Source organism: Myxine glutinosa, chromosome 2 (genome assembly GCF_964187855.1).
Source record: "Myxine glutinosa chromosome 2, kmMyxGlut1.1, whole genome shotgun sequence".
Classification (NCBI taxonomy): domain Eukaryota; kingdom Metazoa; phylum Chordata; class Myxini; order Myxiniformes; family Myxinidae; genus Myxine; species Myxine glutinosa.
This window is the reverse complement of record NC_136262.1, coordinates 172890110-172905240: the sequence shown is the minus strand read 5'-3', so window position 1 is coordinate 172905240 and position 15131 is coordinate 172890110. Positions and strand designations below refer to the sequence as shown.

The 15131-nt window shown below is 46.3% G+C and overlaps 1 protein-coding gene across 1 annotated transcript in view; it reads left to right on the top strand.

The window, feature by feature from the left end:
* The window catches only part of HTT (huntingtin), a 778980-nt gene that overhangs the window by 411334 nt on the left and 352515 nt on the right, over nucleotides 1-15131 (top strand). The window contains exons 38-40 of the mRNA XM_078772674.1: nucleotides 6103-6225; nucleotides 12844-13076; nucleotides 14275-14414. Coding sequence (XP_078628800.1) covers nucleotides 6103-6225; nucleotides 12844-13076; nucleotides 14275-14414 — 496 coding nt within the window. The remainder of the gene's footprint in view (nucleotides 1-6102; nucleotides 6226-12843; nucleotides 13077-14274; nucleotides 14415-15131) is intronic.

Genomic DNA, 15131 nt, shown 5'->3' with positions numbered 1-15131 from the left:
GGTATCTTTCACCACTTTGTGATGCGAAGCAAAGAGCCATCTTCGGTTGCCGGTGACGTAATTGTCTCTCCACATCGGCATACCTAACGGATGCTTTCTCCGAACTGTTGACGTGTCACAGCTGATGTTTTGATTTGTGCCCACACTTCCGCCATGCCAAATCTACGTTGTGTGAAAACTGCAGGAAGTTTTGATGTTTCCTTTATCAGAAAGGCCCCTTGTTTGGCCTCGTTTGCATGCCGCACGAGCAATTTGTCAGCTCGACATGAGCACTACATCATGTGTTAAGTAGTAGGCGATTCATTCCCACAAAGTCAAAATTATTTCGACAAATCTTTTCCTTTGATTCTTTTTTGTCGGTGACAATTGTTTGGTGCTAATATTGTGAAATGTTATTTCTGTTTGTTTTCTGTTTGTCGAACTTTTAAGTGAATGAAGACACATGAAAGGTTTAGAGTGTGTTCACCCAGGTAATTAATGAACCACCACCTCTCCTCGGCCCACTCCAAAGCCAACTCCCGCAATATCCCCATTTATTCCTCCATTTTGTTACAACCATTGTTACGGATTCGTCACTTCCGTTGTTGTGGTTTTCATCCACTGTAAACATTTTTGATTCCATGTACTATTATTGTTGTCGCTTGGGGGAAATAGAGATTACTATTTTCAAAAGGTAAAAAGTTAATGTTTTAAATGAAACCGGAACCGGACGACGACGAAGAGGAAGAGGAGGGAGAGAAGGCGGAGCGAGTGAGTTGGACAAGAAGCCGAGCTGCTTCGAGGTCTGGAGCGAACGATTGGCGAACGAGAGTCACGAGTGAACTTTGGGTTTCCCGGGAAAGGGATTCCTGCGACAGAGTTGTTATCGCTGTGACAGATCAACCTGCGTGTCAGGTTTTGCGGTTGATTCCGAGGAGAATCATCGTAGTGCCCGTTACGCCACGAGAACGGGCCGTCGGCCATTTTGACTCGCGCGCTTTGCGCATCGCTCAAGGTTTTTCACTTCGCTTCAACCATTTTCACAGCATTCAGACGTTAATCTGGTGTGTGTGTGTAACGTGGCTTTTGAGTGGGAAATCTGCGGTTCGCCGATTTGGAGCCATGGAACGGCCATATCCGAGGGTGTGATTTCCCAGTCGCCTTGCGGGCACCTTTGCGCAGCTTTGGCAGCGCGACTGTGACTGTCATCCGAACGGGATTCTGGTCTCGATTGGACATCGTTCTGATGATCACTGGAGCGGATCGACTTTGGCTTGATGCCGGAATAGAGACATTGGGGAATGTTCTTCTTTTCGCTCACTTGGAGCACAGTGAGTTATATTGTACGAACCTGATGGTACCATCATAGGAAATATATATTGGTTGTACAATTGATTACTATTGTTGTTGTCCTGTTATTCTTGTGTGATCTTAATACAATACTTGTTTGTTGGTAACAATTGGTGTGGTTTCACCATTGATCTTTGACATACAGAATAACACATCTTTCTGTCGTGACTTCTCTCGGGGCTCGGAGGTACGTGACCGGGGTTTGGGGAGGAGCACGTAACACCATATTAAAACCATTGGTTGTAGCTTTTGACAATGAATAGACAATTGCATGTTGTCATTCGATTGTTTGCAAACTGTCGGAGAACCCACGTCATCATGGAATAGACCCTGAGGTATATGAAGACGAGTGTCAATAGGTAGACTCCAAAATGAATTTTTGCTGACAACTTTTTTTTTTTTTTTTTTTTTTGTATACAAGATCGAGGCTCGTGAAAGAGCGAACATTAATCACACAGAAAGACAAACAGACAAACCGACACATAAAACAAATAACATCGGGAGCGGTAGACAAGATGGGGAGAGAGGGGGAAGGACACAAACACAACATTTGAGAGCAGGGACTGAGAGACATGGAGACATCGAGAGATCTGTGGGAGGGAGAGGGCTTTGGGGGGGGAGGCATGGGAAGTGGGGGTGGGAGAGGTATAAAACATATGGACACTGCCAGGACTTCCAGGAAAGAAGTTGATATTTCAAACAAGGTGGATCTGGGGTGAATTAGTGGGGGTAGAAAAGATCAAGGTTTTGGATGGGGGAAGATAAGAGATGGTGGTGAACAACTGTTTTAAAGACCTGGAGGGAGGAGTGGGATTGAAGGGAGTGTGGGACTTTTGTTCCAGAGGCGGGAGAAAAGAGGAATGAAAGAGTGAAGGTGAGCAGAGAGCCGAGATTTCGGCAGTTTAACCATCAGAGGGTTGCTGGCAGATCTTGTGCAACCTGTAGGAATATTTGGGGGACAGAGCACAGAGAGAGCTGGGGGAGCAAGGCCGGAGAGGAGGCGGTAGAAGACAGAAAGACCACCTACCTGCCTGCGGTGAGTGAGTGAAAGGCCCTCAGAGATAGCTTCATCGCGGGAGATTCCAATGATTCTGAAAGCTTTGGATTCAACAGCGTGAAGCTGAGCTAGGTGTGGGGCAGGAGCACCAGCCCATAGGGGAGAACAGTATTCCATTGAGCTGCGGATGAAAGCCTTATATGTGGTGAGGAGCTCATGTGTGCCTAGGAAGAACTTCGCACGACGGAGGATGCCCAGTCGGCGACTGGCTTTGGAGGCCAGCTTGGAAATGTGGTTTTCCCAAGAAAGATCATGGCAGATAGTGAGACCCAAAAGCTTGAGCGACAGAACTTCTTGGAGAGGATTGTTGAGAAAGTAGATGGGAGGGTTGTCCAGTCGATCTTTTCGGAGAGACATAGTAAGAGTGTGAGATTTGTCAGGATTGAAAGACATGAATAGAATGTCTAACTGCCTCAATAAATCGAATGTCTATCGTGCCAGCGCTCTATCGACCACTAAATCCAATGTCAGAGGTTCTTGTGTCCACATAACTGTTGAGAAATTGTCCCTACATTGTGACAGAGCAAGTCAAGAGCAGAAGGCGGAAGACCAGAAAGGAGGCTGTACAAGACAGCGGCTGCCACCTTGTCTGTCATGTGACACAAACAGACTCAGAGACTCGGCTTCATCACGAGACATTCCAATCGTTTTGAAGGCCTTGGTTTTCACAGCATCAACAGGTGCAAGGCATGAGGCAGAGTCATCTGCCCAAAATGGCTGAGCAGTACTCTAACGATCTAGGGATGAAGGCCTTGGAAGTAGATAAAAATCCACATGTGCCAAGGAAAAAATTTTCTCGGCAGAGGAGGCCCAGCCATCTAGCTTTGAAGGCTACCTTGAGTATATGGTTTTCCCCCAAGAAAGTTCATGGATGATAGTGAGGCCCAAAGGTTTGGCTGACTGAATTTCCTCAAGAGGTTTGTTAAGGAAGTAGATGGGAGGGTTTGTCAGGTGGTCCTTTCAGAGAGATGGACTGAGAGTGTGAGATTTTTCATGGTTGAAGGACTTGTTTATTTACTCCCAGGCAGGCTCTAAGGCTCGTGGGGGAGTTGCTCGTGTTCCTCATTAATGTTATTAATTTCTTATCTTATTTTGTCTAATGATGTACCCACTAGCCCCCTTTCCTCATGTTTCATTCTATTTTAACCTTTGTCTCCTCGCTTTTCCATGAGCCTCAATCCAGTTTAATGATCTTCATTAACTCTTCATCAATGATCTCTCTGACTCTGGAAAATCCTCTTTATATATTTTCTGATGACTCCACCCTCTGCTGTGTTATCCGTCATCCTTCTGCCAGACAGGCAGCAGCCTCTTTCCTTTCTTCAGACATTTAAAAAATCACAAAATGGTCAAACACTTGGAATATCTTTAACCATGAGAAATCCCACTCACTCTCTCTCCGAAAGGACCGTATGGAAACCCCCCACGCCTCTATTTTCTCAACAACTATTTCAAAGAAGTTCAGTCTCTAATACTCTTGGGTCTCACTCTCAGTCATGATCTCTCTTGGGCAAGCTACTTTTCAAAGTTGGCATCCAAAGCCAGACGCTGACTGGGTATCCTCCATCGTGCAAAGTCCTTCCTTGGCACACCTGAGCTCCAAACCACTTCACAAGGCTTTCATCCACAGCTTGATGGAGTACTGCTCTGCCATCTTGGCTGGCTCCCTGGCCTCGCATTTGATGCTGTGGTAGTTTGATGCTGTGGAAACCAAGGCCTTCAAGATCATTGCACTTTCTCGCGATGAAGCCGAGTCCACAGGCCTTTCACTTCGCCATCGCCAACAGGTCGGTGGTCTCTCTCTCTCTCTGCCTCTCTGCCTCTCTGCCTCTCTGCCTCTCTGCCTCTCTCCCTCTCTGCCTCTCTCCCTCTCTCCCTCTCCCTCTCCCTCTCCTCTCTCTCTCTCTCTCTCTGTCTCTCTGTCTCTCTGTCTCTCTGTCTCTCTGTCTCTCTCTGTCTCTGTCTCTGTCTCTCTGTCTGTCTCTCTGTCTGTCTCTCTCTCTCTCTCTCTCTCTCTCTCTGTCTCTCTGCCTCTCTGCCTCTCTCCCTCTCTCCCTCTCCCTCTCCCTCTCCCTCTCCTCTCTCTCTCTCTCTCTCTCTCTCTCTGTCTCTCTCTCTGTCTCTGTCTCTCTCTCTCTCTCTCTCTCTCTCTCTCTCTCTCTCTCTCTGTCTCTCTCTCTCTCTCTCTCTCTCTCTCTGTCTCTGTCTCTGTCTGTCTGTCTCTCTCTCTCTCTCTCTCTCTCTGTCTCTGTCCCTCTCTCCCTCTCTCCCCTCTCTCCCTCTCTCTCTCTCTCCCTCTCTCCCTCTCTCCCTCTCTCACTCTCTCCCTCTCTTCCTCTCTTCCTCTCTCCCTCTCTCCCTCTCTCCCTCTCTCACTCTCTCCCTCTCTTCCTCTCTTCCTCTCTCTCTCTCTCCCCCTTTCCTTTCTGTTGTTGCACCTTCTGCCTTCTCTGTGCTTTGTACACCCCAGGTATCTGCAGGATGCATGGCACAATCCTCCAGCAATCCCTTTCCAGTGAAAATCCCCAAATCCAGAACTACTGCTCACTTTCCACTAATTTGTTCCTCTTTTTGTCCTGCCTGTGGAATCACCTTCCACATTCTTTTCATGTCATTATTCCCTCCAGGCATTCAAGACAGCTGTTAACCACTATCTCAAATCACCCCCCATCCAAAACCATGATATTTTCTACACCCGTTAAACCACGCCTCACCCGTCCCAAAACTTTGCTTATGTATGCATCTTGTCCACCCATTGCGTTTTCTCCTACCCCTCATCATTACCCGCATCCCTTGTTTGGTCGCCAAGCAGAAGGAGGGATGTCGTCGTCTCTATACCAAAAGCTCAACTCTAATCTGCCGCGTGCATGTGCGATACAGCCTTTATAACCGCCTGGATCGCCCTCATGCACGGTGTGTCTCTCTCATTGGCCGCCCGCTGTTGTGGGTTCCACTCTATTTTGGCCGTCCATGATCAAAATTGTTCTGCCCCTCTCCCGACCTCCACAGCTCACTTCATCGCCGTGGCTTACATTCTGCGGCCAAACCTTTCATGATGGTGTTCAGGAAAAGCGCGTATCACTTTGAGTGCCTTTGTGCCCAAGTCTTCCACCTGGTCTCGCCTGTATAAGAGGTTTTACAAAACACAAGCTTACCCTATTGTGCTCTGTTGTTTACAATCTCAGCCTCCTCGGTGCACATTTTACCATATGACGTACCTCTGCCAGGTCCCTAATACAGAAGTAAATGTACCTACCTGAACACACGGTCCAGTCCATACTATTGACTACTAGCTATTGACCTTCCCCCACCCCTCCCACTTCCACAAAACAGTAATAATTTGGGGGTTGGGGAGATCTTGAAAAGAGCTACTCTTTGTAGCACTATAAAAATGTTGATTATTTTGGATTGCACCTATAAACCCACCTGTGGCTTATTTATCTTCAAGTTCCTCCATGATCCTTACATTTTTGTTAAAATGATGTCTATGAAGTGTAAGTAATTTAAGCAGTTTTGAAACATTTGTAGCGTGTGATTGCTTCGGGACATATTGTACTTGTAAGTCAGATGGAAATATCATAATTAGCTCTGCCTTACAGGGTTGCCATGGCAACTTCCCACTTACCTTGTTTTGACGAGAAATGTAATATTTTAGTTTATTTTATTATTTTTATATGCCATTTAATCTCCCCACTTCCTCTGCTCACTGCTTCCAGATCAACCTCGACTGCAAAGAGGCTCTTGGTGTGCTGAACACTCTTTTTGAGGAGTTGTCTCCATCATCCTTGCGCCCTGTGGACATTCTCCTCAAAGCCTTATTTGCAGCTCCTGTCAGTACGGTGAGCTCGACCGTGGTATATGACACTTGTTCATTACCACACGCATTTTTTTTTTATCATTACCTTCCAACAGTAATGTCACACACACGGGGGAGAGCGGGTCACACACACACACACACACACACACACACACACACACACACACACGGGGGAGAGCGGGTCACACACACACACGGGGGGGGGGGAGCGGGTCACACACACGCACGGGGGAGAGCGGGTCACACTCACACACGGGTGAGAGTGGGGGTCGCTTTACTCCTCTCTCCTCATTCCTTTCCAACTCCTCCTCATTCCTCTCCCCCTCCCCCAGTCTCATCTCCCTCCTCTCCCGTCTCCTCTCCCCCTCCCCCAGGCTCCTCTCCACCTCGCCCAGTCCCCTCCCCCTCCCCAGTCTACTCTCCCCCCCCCCCCCAACCCCAGTCCCCTCCGCCACCCTAGTCTGCCATCGTCTGCACCTCCCCTAGGTTGGCCATAGTCCGCGCCTCCCCTAGTTTGGCCATCGTCCACACCTCTGCTCTGTTGGTTGATGCCCCCACCTACCCTCCATCGGCTGTCGCCTCACCTTCCCTCTGTTGGCCTTCGTCTGCCCTCCCCTCTGTTGGTCGTCGCCCACTTCTCCGCTCTGTTGGCCATTGCCCACGCCTTCCATTTTGGTTTCCATCTTCCACGCTGCCCTCGATTGGCTTTCGTCTGTGCCACCCTCTCGATTGGCCAATGGCCATTCATGCTGCCTTCCCGGTTGGCCGTCATCCATGCTGCCTTCTTGGTTGGCCGTCATCCATGCTGCTTTATCGGTTGGCCGTCATCCATGCTGCTTTCTCGGTTGGCCGTCATCCATGCTGCCTTCTCGGTTGGCCGTAATCCATGCTGCCTTCTCGGTTGGCCGTCATCCATGCTGCCTTCTCGGTTGGCCATCATCCATGCTGCCTTATCAGTTGGCCGACATCCATGCTGCTCTCTCGATTGGCTGTCGTCTGTTTTGCACTCTCGGTTGGCCGTTGCCCACACCACCAGCTCGGTTGGCCGTCTCTCGCACCTTCCCTCTGTTGGCCATCGCCCGCACCGTCTATTTGTGTTGCCATCGTCTGAGCCACCTGCTCGGCTGACGGTCTTTCGTGCCGCACTTTCAGTTGGCCAACGTCAGTGCCGCACTCTCAGTTGGCCAACGTCGGTGCCGCCCCCTCGGTTGACCAACGTCGGTGCCGTCCTCTCAGTTGGCCAACGTCGGTGCCGCCCTCTCGGTTGGCCAACGTCAGTGCCGCCCTCTCAGTTGGCCGATGTCAGTGCCGCCCTCTCGGTTGGCCAACGTCGGTGCCGCCCTCTCGGTTGGCCAACGTCGGTGCCGCCCTCTCGGTTGGCCAACGTCGGTGCCGCCCTCTCGGTTGGCCAATGTCGGTGCCGTCCTCTCGGTCTCGGACGGTGCTTGCTTGTGGTGGAAAATCACCCATTTTACTCTTTGCTGCTTGCTCTCTGCTCTTAGCATGTTTGTACCTGCGTTATTTTTCAACCACAGCATCCATTACTTTTGAGACTATCCACCTCTCACCCTTCGTTGGCCATTCCACTGCTGTTATTATTTACTTGTTTGTGTGCGCCCGGCAGGTGAATTATTATTTTGCTTAAATTGATTTTAATTTCCTGATATAAGTGGTAATTTAGATGTGCCACACAGCTTTTGATGAGTGCGTTTTTCCACCAATTGCACGAAGCAAACGATGATTTTACTGCTTCAATTATTCCTGTTGAGAATGTGTTATATGTTATGTTCTCTGCAGTTGAAGATCTGAAATATCGTTTGGCATTGCAAAAAGTATTTGTACATTCACAATCAAAGATTTGCAGCATGGTATTTCCTCTGGGCATTTTTGGATAAGCATTCTGCAGGGATCTGTTGGTCCGCTTTATGACCGTTTCCCACAAACTAATTGTGTTCTCCATCGTAACGCCTCATCTGAATTGATTACTTCAGCTCGGTGCTGGCAGTGGTCTTGTTTTTTTGCAATCATCATATTATGTAGCATTTTGCTAACATTTTATTGTTAACCGACGGATCTCAGGTGTGTGTCTAGGTGGATGAGGATGAGGGAGGGAGGAATTTTGTTATTTCCGCCTCCTGTCACTCATGTATGTCTTCCGATATTGATGGATTCTCAGTTTGTGCACCTGCGGCACTTCTGGCTTCAGTGTGCCGCTCATTACCGTTTCATCCCCGAACTCGTGAGGATTGCGGTCGTGATTTGCAAACGGCTGTCGTGCCTTGGCGCTGCATTGACAAATCCCAAGCAATGGTTCCTTCTGGGAAGAATGCACTGATTTAAGAGATTTAAGAGATTAGCCGCACATATTGCCATCCAGTTGGCGATGCAAATGATGAACGTTCAGATGGAAGGGATTTTATTGTTCTTGGAAATGGGTTACTTTTTTACTTGAATCGGCTAGCAAACTTCTCGTATTGGAATATTCTAGAAGAAATGAATACTTGCATCAGATAAACTTATTTTTCATTTCAAGGAGTGGACCACCAAAAGGGAACCATGGATCGGTTCTTTGTTTTTAAATACTGCACTCGTTTTCGGTCGATTCCGATGACGAATATTGCCCGTTAAATTGCAGCATCTGAAATTTGACATTTGTTTTATCTTTTCATTTCCACTTCAGTTATTGTGAGCATTCTTGTCCTCGTATGAAAACCGTAAGTTATCGTTACCTCTTAAAAATGTGGACGCTCACCTGCTTTTCATTTGTGCATTTTAGGCATTCGTCAGGTGTTTTCCACACCAATGGCCGATAGAACAGCAACAACCCGACATGTAATGTTTTATGACTGTCTCTCTAAAACGGACACAACTATTAAGAATATGCATAATACTGCAGTAAAATGAAATCTCACGGCTTTCACTTTGCTGCCGTTCACCAATTACTTATTTATACGGAAGTAACTTGTGAAAATATTGTACAAATTAATGAATTGATATGTGTAGTCATTTTAAGCATCTTTTATGTTTACATGTTCTTAACCTGCATTTTGAAAAATTGCGTCATTTGTTGAAAAATGTGAAAAAAGTTGAAAGATTGCGTTTTTTCTTTTTTTCTTTTTTCTTTTATTGTATACAGGATCGAGGCTCATGAAAGAGCTAACATCAATCACACAAAAAAATCAAACAGACACACAAAGTATATAATAAGGGGAGCAGTAGACAAGATGGGGAGAGAAGGGGAAGCACACAAACACAACATTTCAGAGCAGGGACATTGGGAGATCTGTGAGAGGGAGAGGGCTTGGGGGGAGGAGGCGTGGGAATGGGGGGGGGGGGAGGGGTGTGGGTGGAAAAAAAACACAAGGATACTGCAAGGGCTTCCAGGAAAGAAGTTGGTATTTCAAAAAAGTGGATCTGGGGTGAAATTAGCAGGGGTAGAAAAGATCAAGGTTTTGGATGGGGGAAGATAAGAGATGGTGGTAAACAGCTGTTTTAAAGACCTGGAGGGGAGGAGTGTGATTGAAGAGAGTGAGGGAGTTTGTTCCAGAGGCGGGAGAAAAGAGGAATGAAAGAGTGAAGGTGAACAGAGAGTCTTGATTTTGGCAGTTTAACCATAAGAGGGTTGTAGGCAGATCTTGTGCGACCTGTAGGAATATTTGGGGGACAGAGCCCAGAGAGAGCTGGGGGAGCAAGGCCGGAGAGAAGTCGGTAGAAGACAGAAAGACCACCAACCTGCCTGTGGTGAGTAAGCAAAAGGTCCTCAGAGTGAGCTTCATCGCCGGAGATTCCAATGATTCTGAAAGCTTTGGTTTCAACAGCGTGAAGCCGAGCTAGGTGTGAGGCAGGAGCACCAGCCCAGAGGGGTGAGCAGTATTCCATTGAGCTGTGGATGAAAGCCGTGTATGTGGTGAGGAGCTCATGTGTACCAAGGATGGACTTCGCACGACTGAGGATGCCCAGTCGGCGACTGGATTTGGAGGCCAGATTTGAAATGTGGTTTTCCCAGGAAAGATCATGGCAGATAGTGAGACCCAAAAGCTTGAGTGACAGAACTTCTTGGAGACGATTGTTCAGAAAGTGGATGGGAGGGTTTTCCAGTCGGTCTTTTCGGAAAGACATAGTAAGAGTGTGAGATTTGTCAGGATTGAAAGACATGTTGCACTTGTTTGACCAGTCTGTGATTTTGTCCAGGTCTGCAGAGAGTGAGGAAGCTGCAGACTACTGATCTGAGGGATGAGGAATGGAGCGGCAGAGAGTGGAGTCATCAGAAAAGAGATAGAAAGGATTTTCAAGAGAGTCAGAGAGATCATTGATGAAGACCAGAAAAAGCACAGGGCCCATAACACTGCATTGGGGAACTCCAGCCTGAACAGGAAAGGGAGATGAGAGAAACCCATTCAGGGCCACACGTTGACTACGACTAGAGAGGAAGTCCGCAAGCCATGCGTGGAGATTTCCATGGATACCATAGGAGGAGAGTTTGGTGAGCAGAGCGGGGTGCCAGACCGTATCGAAGGCACGTGATATGTCAAGGGAGACAGCTCTGATTTCCTATTTGGCATTGAGGACCTCCATCCATTGTTGAGACAGCAGAAGCAGCATGTCCAGAGTAAAGTAACCTGGTCTGAAACCAAATTGATGATCAGAGATCAAGCCATTGTAGAAGAGGAAAAATTTGATATCCGAAGCAATGATGGATCCCATGACTTTGCTGATAATTGGGAGAAGGCTGATTGGTCTGTTGTTGCAAGGATCTGTTTTTGCACATTTTTTGTTTAAAGCTGTGATGGTGGCTGATTTCCAAGCTGATGGCAATTGACCTTGAGCAAAAGAGAGGGTGAAGAGAACAGAGAGAGGGAGTGAAAGAGTGGCAGAGCAGGATTTTAGGACCCGTGGGCTGATGCCGTCAGGTCCAGTTGCAGAATCAAAGTCGAGGGTTGACAGAAACTTTTCCACCTTGTCAGGAGGAAAGGACACATCGTCCAGGAGCAGCTGGGTATGACGGTGGGTACAGAGAGGCATGCGTTTGGGACACAAGATTTAGAGGCAAACACAGAGTTGAGGCATTCAGCTTTTTCACGTGCGGAGTCAGCTGTGTAGCCGTTTGAGGTAAGGGAGGGGATAGAGGGGGAACAAACACCAGAACAGATTTGACCAGACGCCACCAGTATTTGGAAGAGGGAGACAGGTTTGAGAGTTCCGTGTTGAGAGTTGAGAGATATTTTTTCCTGGCTCTCCTGAGGGTGGACACACACTTGTTTTGGGCTTTGTGAAAGGAAATGAGATTTCCTTCCGTTGGATTTGCTTTCCAGGAGGCGAAGGAAAGTTGTTTTTGGACAACTGCCTCACCACAATATTCCGTGTACCATGGACGGAAGGAAGGGTATGACAAATGAAGACGAGATGGGATAAATCTGTGCATGAGAGAGAGCAATTTACTTTGGAAGAATTCCCAGGATGAGTTGATGTCAGAGGTGGTAGAGATGGGAGACCAGTCCAGATGATTGATGTCTGCTTGAAGACTGTGCCAGTTGGCCTGAGTGCAATGCCAGACTCGTCGACGCTGAGGAGTTTGCGTTGTTTGTTGAGAAATGTGAAAATGTTTTGAAAAATTGCGCCCCACTGCGTGACTCTACTGAGTGTGATGGAATTTGTGATTAGTTCACGTTGCCGGAGATAATCAACTACTCTTTGTGAAGGACACCGTGGCATTTTTAGCTCCCGTCAACTAAAGCCATCAGACGGGATTCCCGGTTTAACGTCAATCCGAGGGACAAACACGGACATTGGTGAATCATGGTGTCAGCAAAACACCAGGATGATGGTGTATAGGTTGGCCGCGATTCGATCCTTAGCTAGATAGCTCCTAATAGAGTGTGAGACACACACACACCGTGATATTGGGAAACGAGTTACTGTTCCATCGTTTCATGACTGTATACTAAGTTTCAAAGATACACCACTCATGAATGTAAACATTTAATCTCATGTTTTGTCATTTTATGCTCGTTGTTAGTTTTTCGTGACATTGTCGTGCAGTTTTTATTTTTACATTTATTGTCCCCATAACGACAACACGTTTTATTTTGTGTGGTGAGGACTCGAGCAAGTGTTTTGAACATTTTCAAACTGATGCGAAAAAAACTAATCGCTGTTATGTTTACGGAACATAAGCACAAACAAACAGTAAATAGACCTGGCTCGTAACAAAAAATGAAAAGGGGTCAAATCTTTAATTTTGGGGTTGATGCTGCCATCGAAAACAAAGCAGAGATCGATTTGTACATCAGGATGAAATTCTTACTTTATAGTCTGTTTTTTTGTTGAAATATTCATTTTCTTGAGGGGTGGTGGCTGCTATTGGATTCAAAAGATTGTTTACTACATTTCCTCACATAATAGAATGACACTTGGACTTGCAGCTTTCAATTTTGAGAAGTAGTGAAAACGTGTGTGTACCTTTGTTGAAAATGTTTCCTTTCTTTTGTTCCTCTATGAGCCTAGGATGTTTTTCCTTCACACGAACTGTAAACCTTACACTTATGCATACATCCATACACCACTTTTGGTCGTGCAATGTTTTGGGAATGAGACTCCAGCTTGTGCAAACAGCTGAACCCGGATGCTTGTCCCGCCACAGGAATGCGAAAAGACGGTGGCGAAGTGGCTTGCTGGAGTGCTGGCCATCCTCCGTACTCTCATCTCCCATTCTTCCGAAGATATTATTTTGTCTCGGATTCAGGAACTCACCAGCTGTCACCTTGTCCACATCCCGGCACCATGCCTTTTTACCGTCCACTCTCCACCTGGTCAGGGTGATTTGCCAGCAGAGGAAGCTTCATGCGAAGACTCTCCTGAAGAGACTTTATGTCGGTAAGATAGTGTGTTTAGGCCTGTTGCTACTCTCACGTGACCTATCATGGTGGCTTTAACACCTTCTGACAGCATTTGACGTCATCCTTCAGCTATACATTTTTGTCATTGCATTGGTGGCTTGTGAGAATCCAGGTTTCCGATTTTTCTTTTGTTTTCGGGTTGTCTGTCCGTGTGTCCTTCCGACCTTCCATTGTCGTTTTTTTGTTACCACGATTACTTGTGACCCACTGAAGGAATTTCAACCAAGCTTAGGATGAGTCCAGACTGCAATTTAAAGATTAACTGATTCAATTTTGGGGTCAAAGATTTAAGGTCATGTGCTCTTTAATTGAAGATATTGTTACTGCAATAACTTGTGAATCTTTTTCTTTTTTTGTACAAAAAAAACCACTGAACGGATTTTGACCAAACCTGGCACGAGTATGGACTGTAATGTATAGATGAATTTTGGGTTCAACAGGTCATAGCTCAAAAGTTTTTGGATTTCATAACTCGAGCTCGAAGCATCTGATGTTTTCTCTCTTTTACTTATCCATCTTTTTTTTTTTTTATCTGCGCTCTGTCATGTGATCTTTAATTTTTCATGTGACCTTTAATTGAGATTAAATGTTAATAGTGGGTTGACAGCTAATGCTGGCGGAGGCATATCCATGGACGCATTTGCATCATCAAATTATATTTTCTAGTTTCAAATATTTAACATAAAGTCTCGTTTTTTCCCCCCTCAGGCCAAATTATCCCCCTTATTCATGTAAAATCAAATATATAATTAAAACGCATGAAACACGAAAAGAAATATGTAATACATTAAAATATATAACCGTTTTATGTCCCCTTTGCCCTTTTATAAACTTGCAAATGTCGGTTTCTTAATGATCTTTCAGGCTGAGGCCTGTAATTAAAGTTTAACTTATGTTACCTCACAGAACTGATTTAACATTTGTTAACATCACCCTTTAATCTTTCGTGGACAAGTCTCGAGTATCAGGGAGTGACCTTGAGGTGTTCCACTGGCCAATTATTTCTGCTAACCACCTCACCTGCACAGAACTGCCCTTAAAATATTGTAGAACCTGTTAAATTCTCATACAATTAACAAAAGATGTCATTGGTCTGTTCACTTAGACCTTTCTTTGAGCAGTGGTGCTCGTCTCCTCCGGCCCGGAGATGGCAGAGGTGTGTGATTGTGCCACAGGTTTCTCTTCCAACTGGTCGGCATCCTCTTTGAGTGCACGGCAAGAGAAGAAATTTATTCAGGGCCTTTGCAGCGCCAGTGCATGTTTGCCCAGCAGCTTTCGGCATTGCTCATGTGCTTGATACACATGTTCAAGTCAGGTACTGTCGTATGATCGTTTGCCCATCTGCACAGTCATCGTCTCTGCTTTTGTGTTTCCTTGGTGGAAACCTTCTTGGTCGGTAGTTGGGAGTTTTCCACATGAATTTTTTTTCTTCTATTCTCTCCTACAAAAAGGGAAACCGTTTAATTTTGCCCTGATTAATAGCGACCAGAGTTTTAGGAACAGTATGGTGGGCGACGTGGGTCATTTGTATATTAATTTAGTTTGCAGATAGATGGTCTGACGTCACATTCTTTGAAGAAGAGAAAGGATGCAATTGGAAGTTGCAAAATCTTACATGGAGGGAAGGAGGGGGTGGGGGGTGGAGGGGAAAGAGTTTGGTAGAGGGAAGGAGGGGGGAGGGGGTTTGGGGAACGGGCGTGGAGTTGGGTCATGGTGGATGTAGGGGGATCGGGGGAGGGGTATGTATTTTGGGGCCTGCTGGACAGAGGGGGTGTGGGGAGAAGCTTTCAGGTCTTCCTTGCACATTCCTAGTCTCAGTGCTGCAAACTGGCTCAAGTCTTTGTACTTCACTGCTATTGATGTGCTTTGTCTGATGAAATATATATATATATATATATATATATATAATTATTTATTTATTTTAAACCAAATGCCATGGTGTATGCCGACTTGGATAAAAGGCAATTGTTATTTACAACAGTTGTTTTCGTGACCTCATGATGGATGCTTTTTGGAATTGAACGGTGGCATG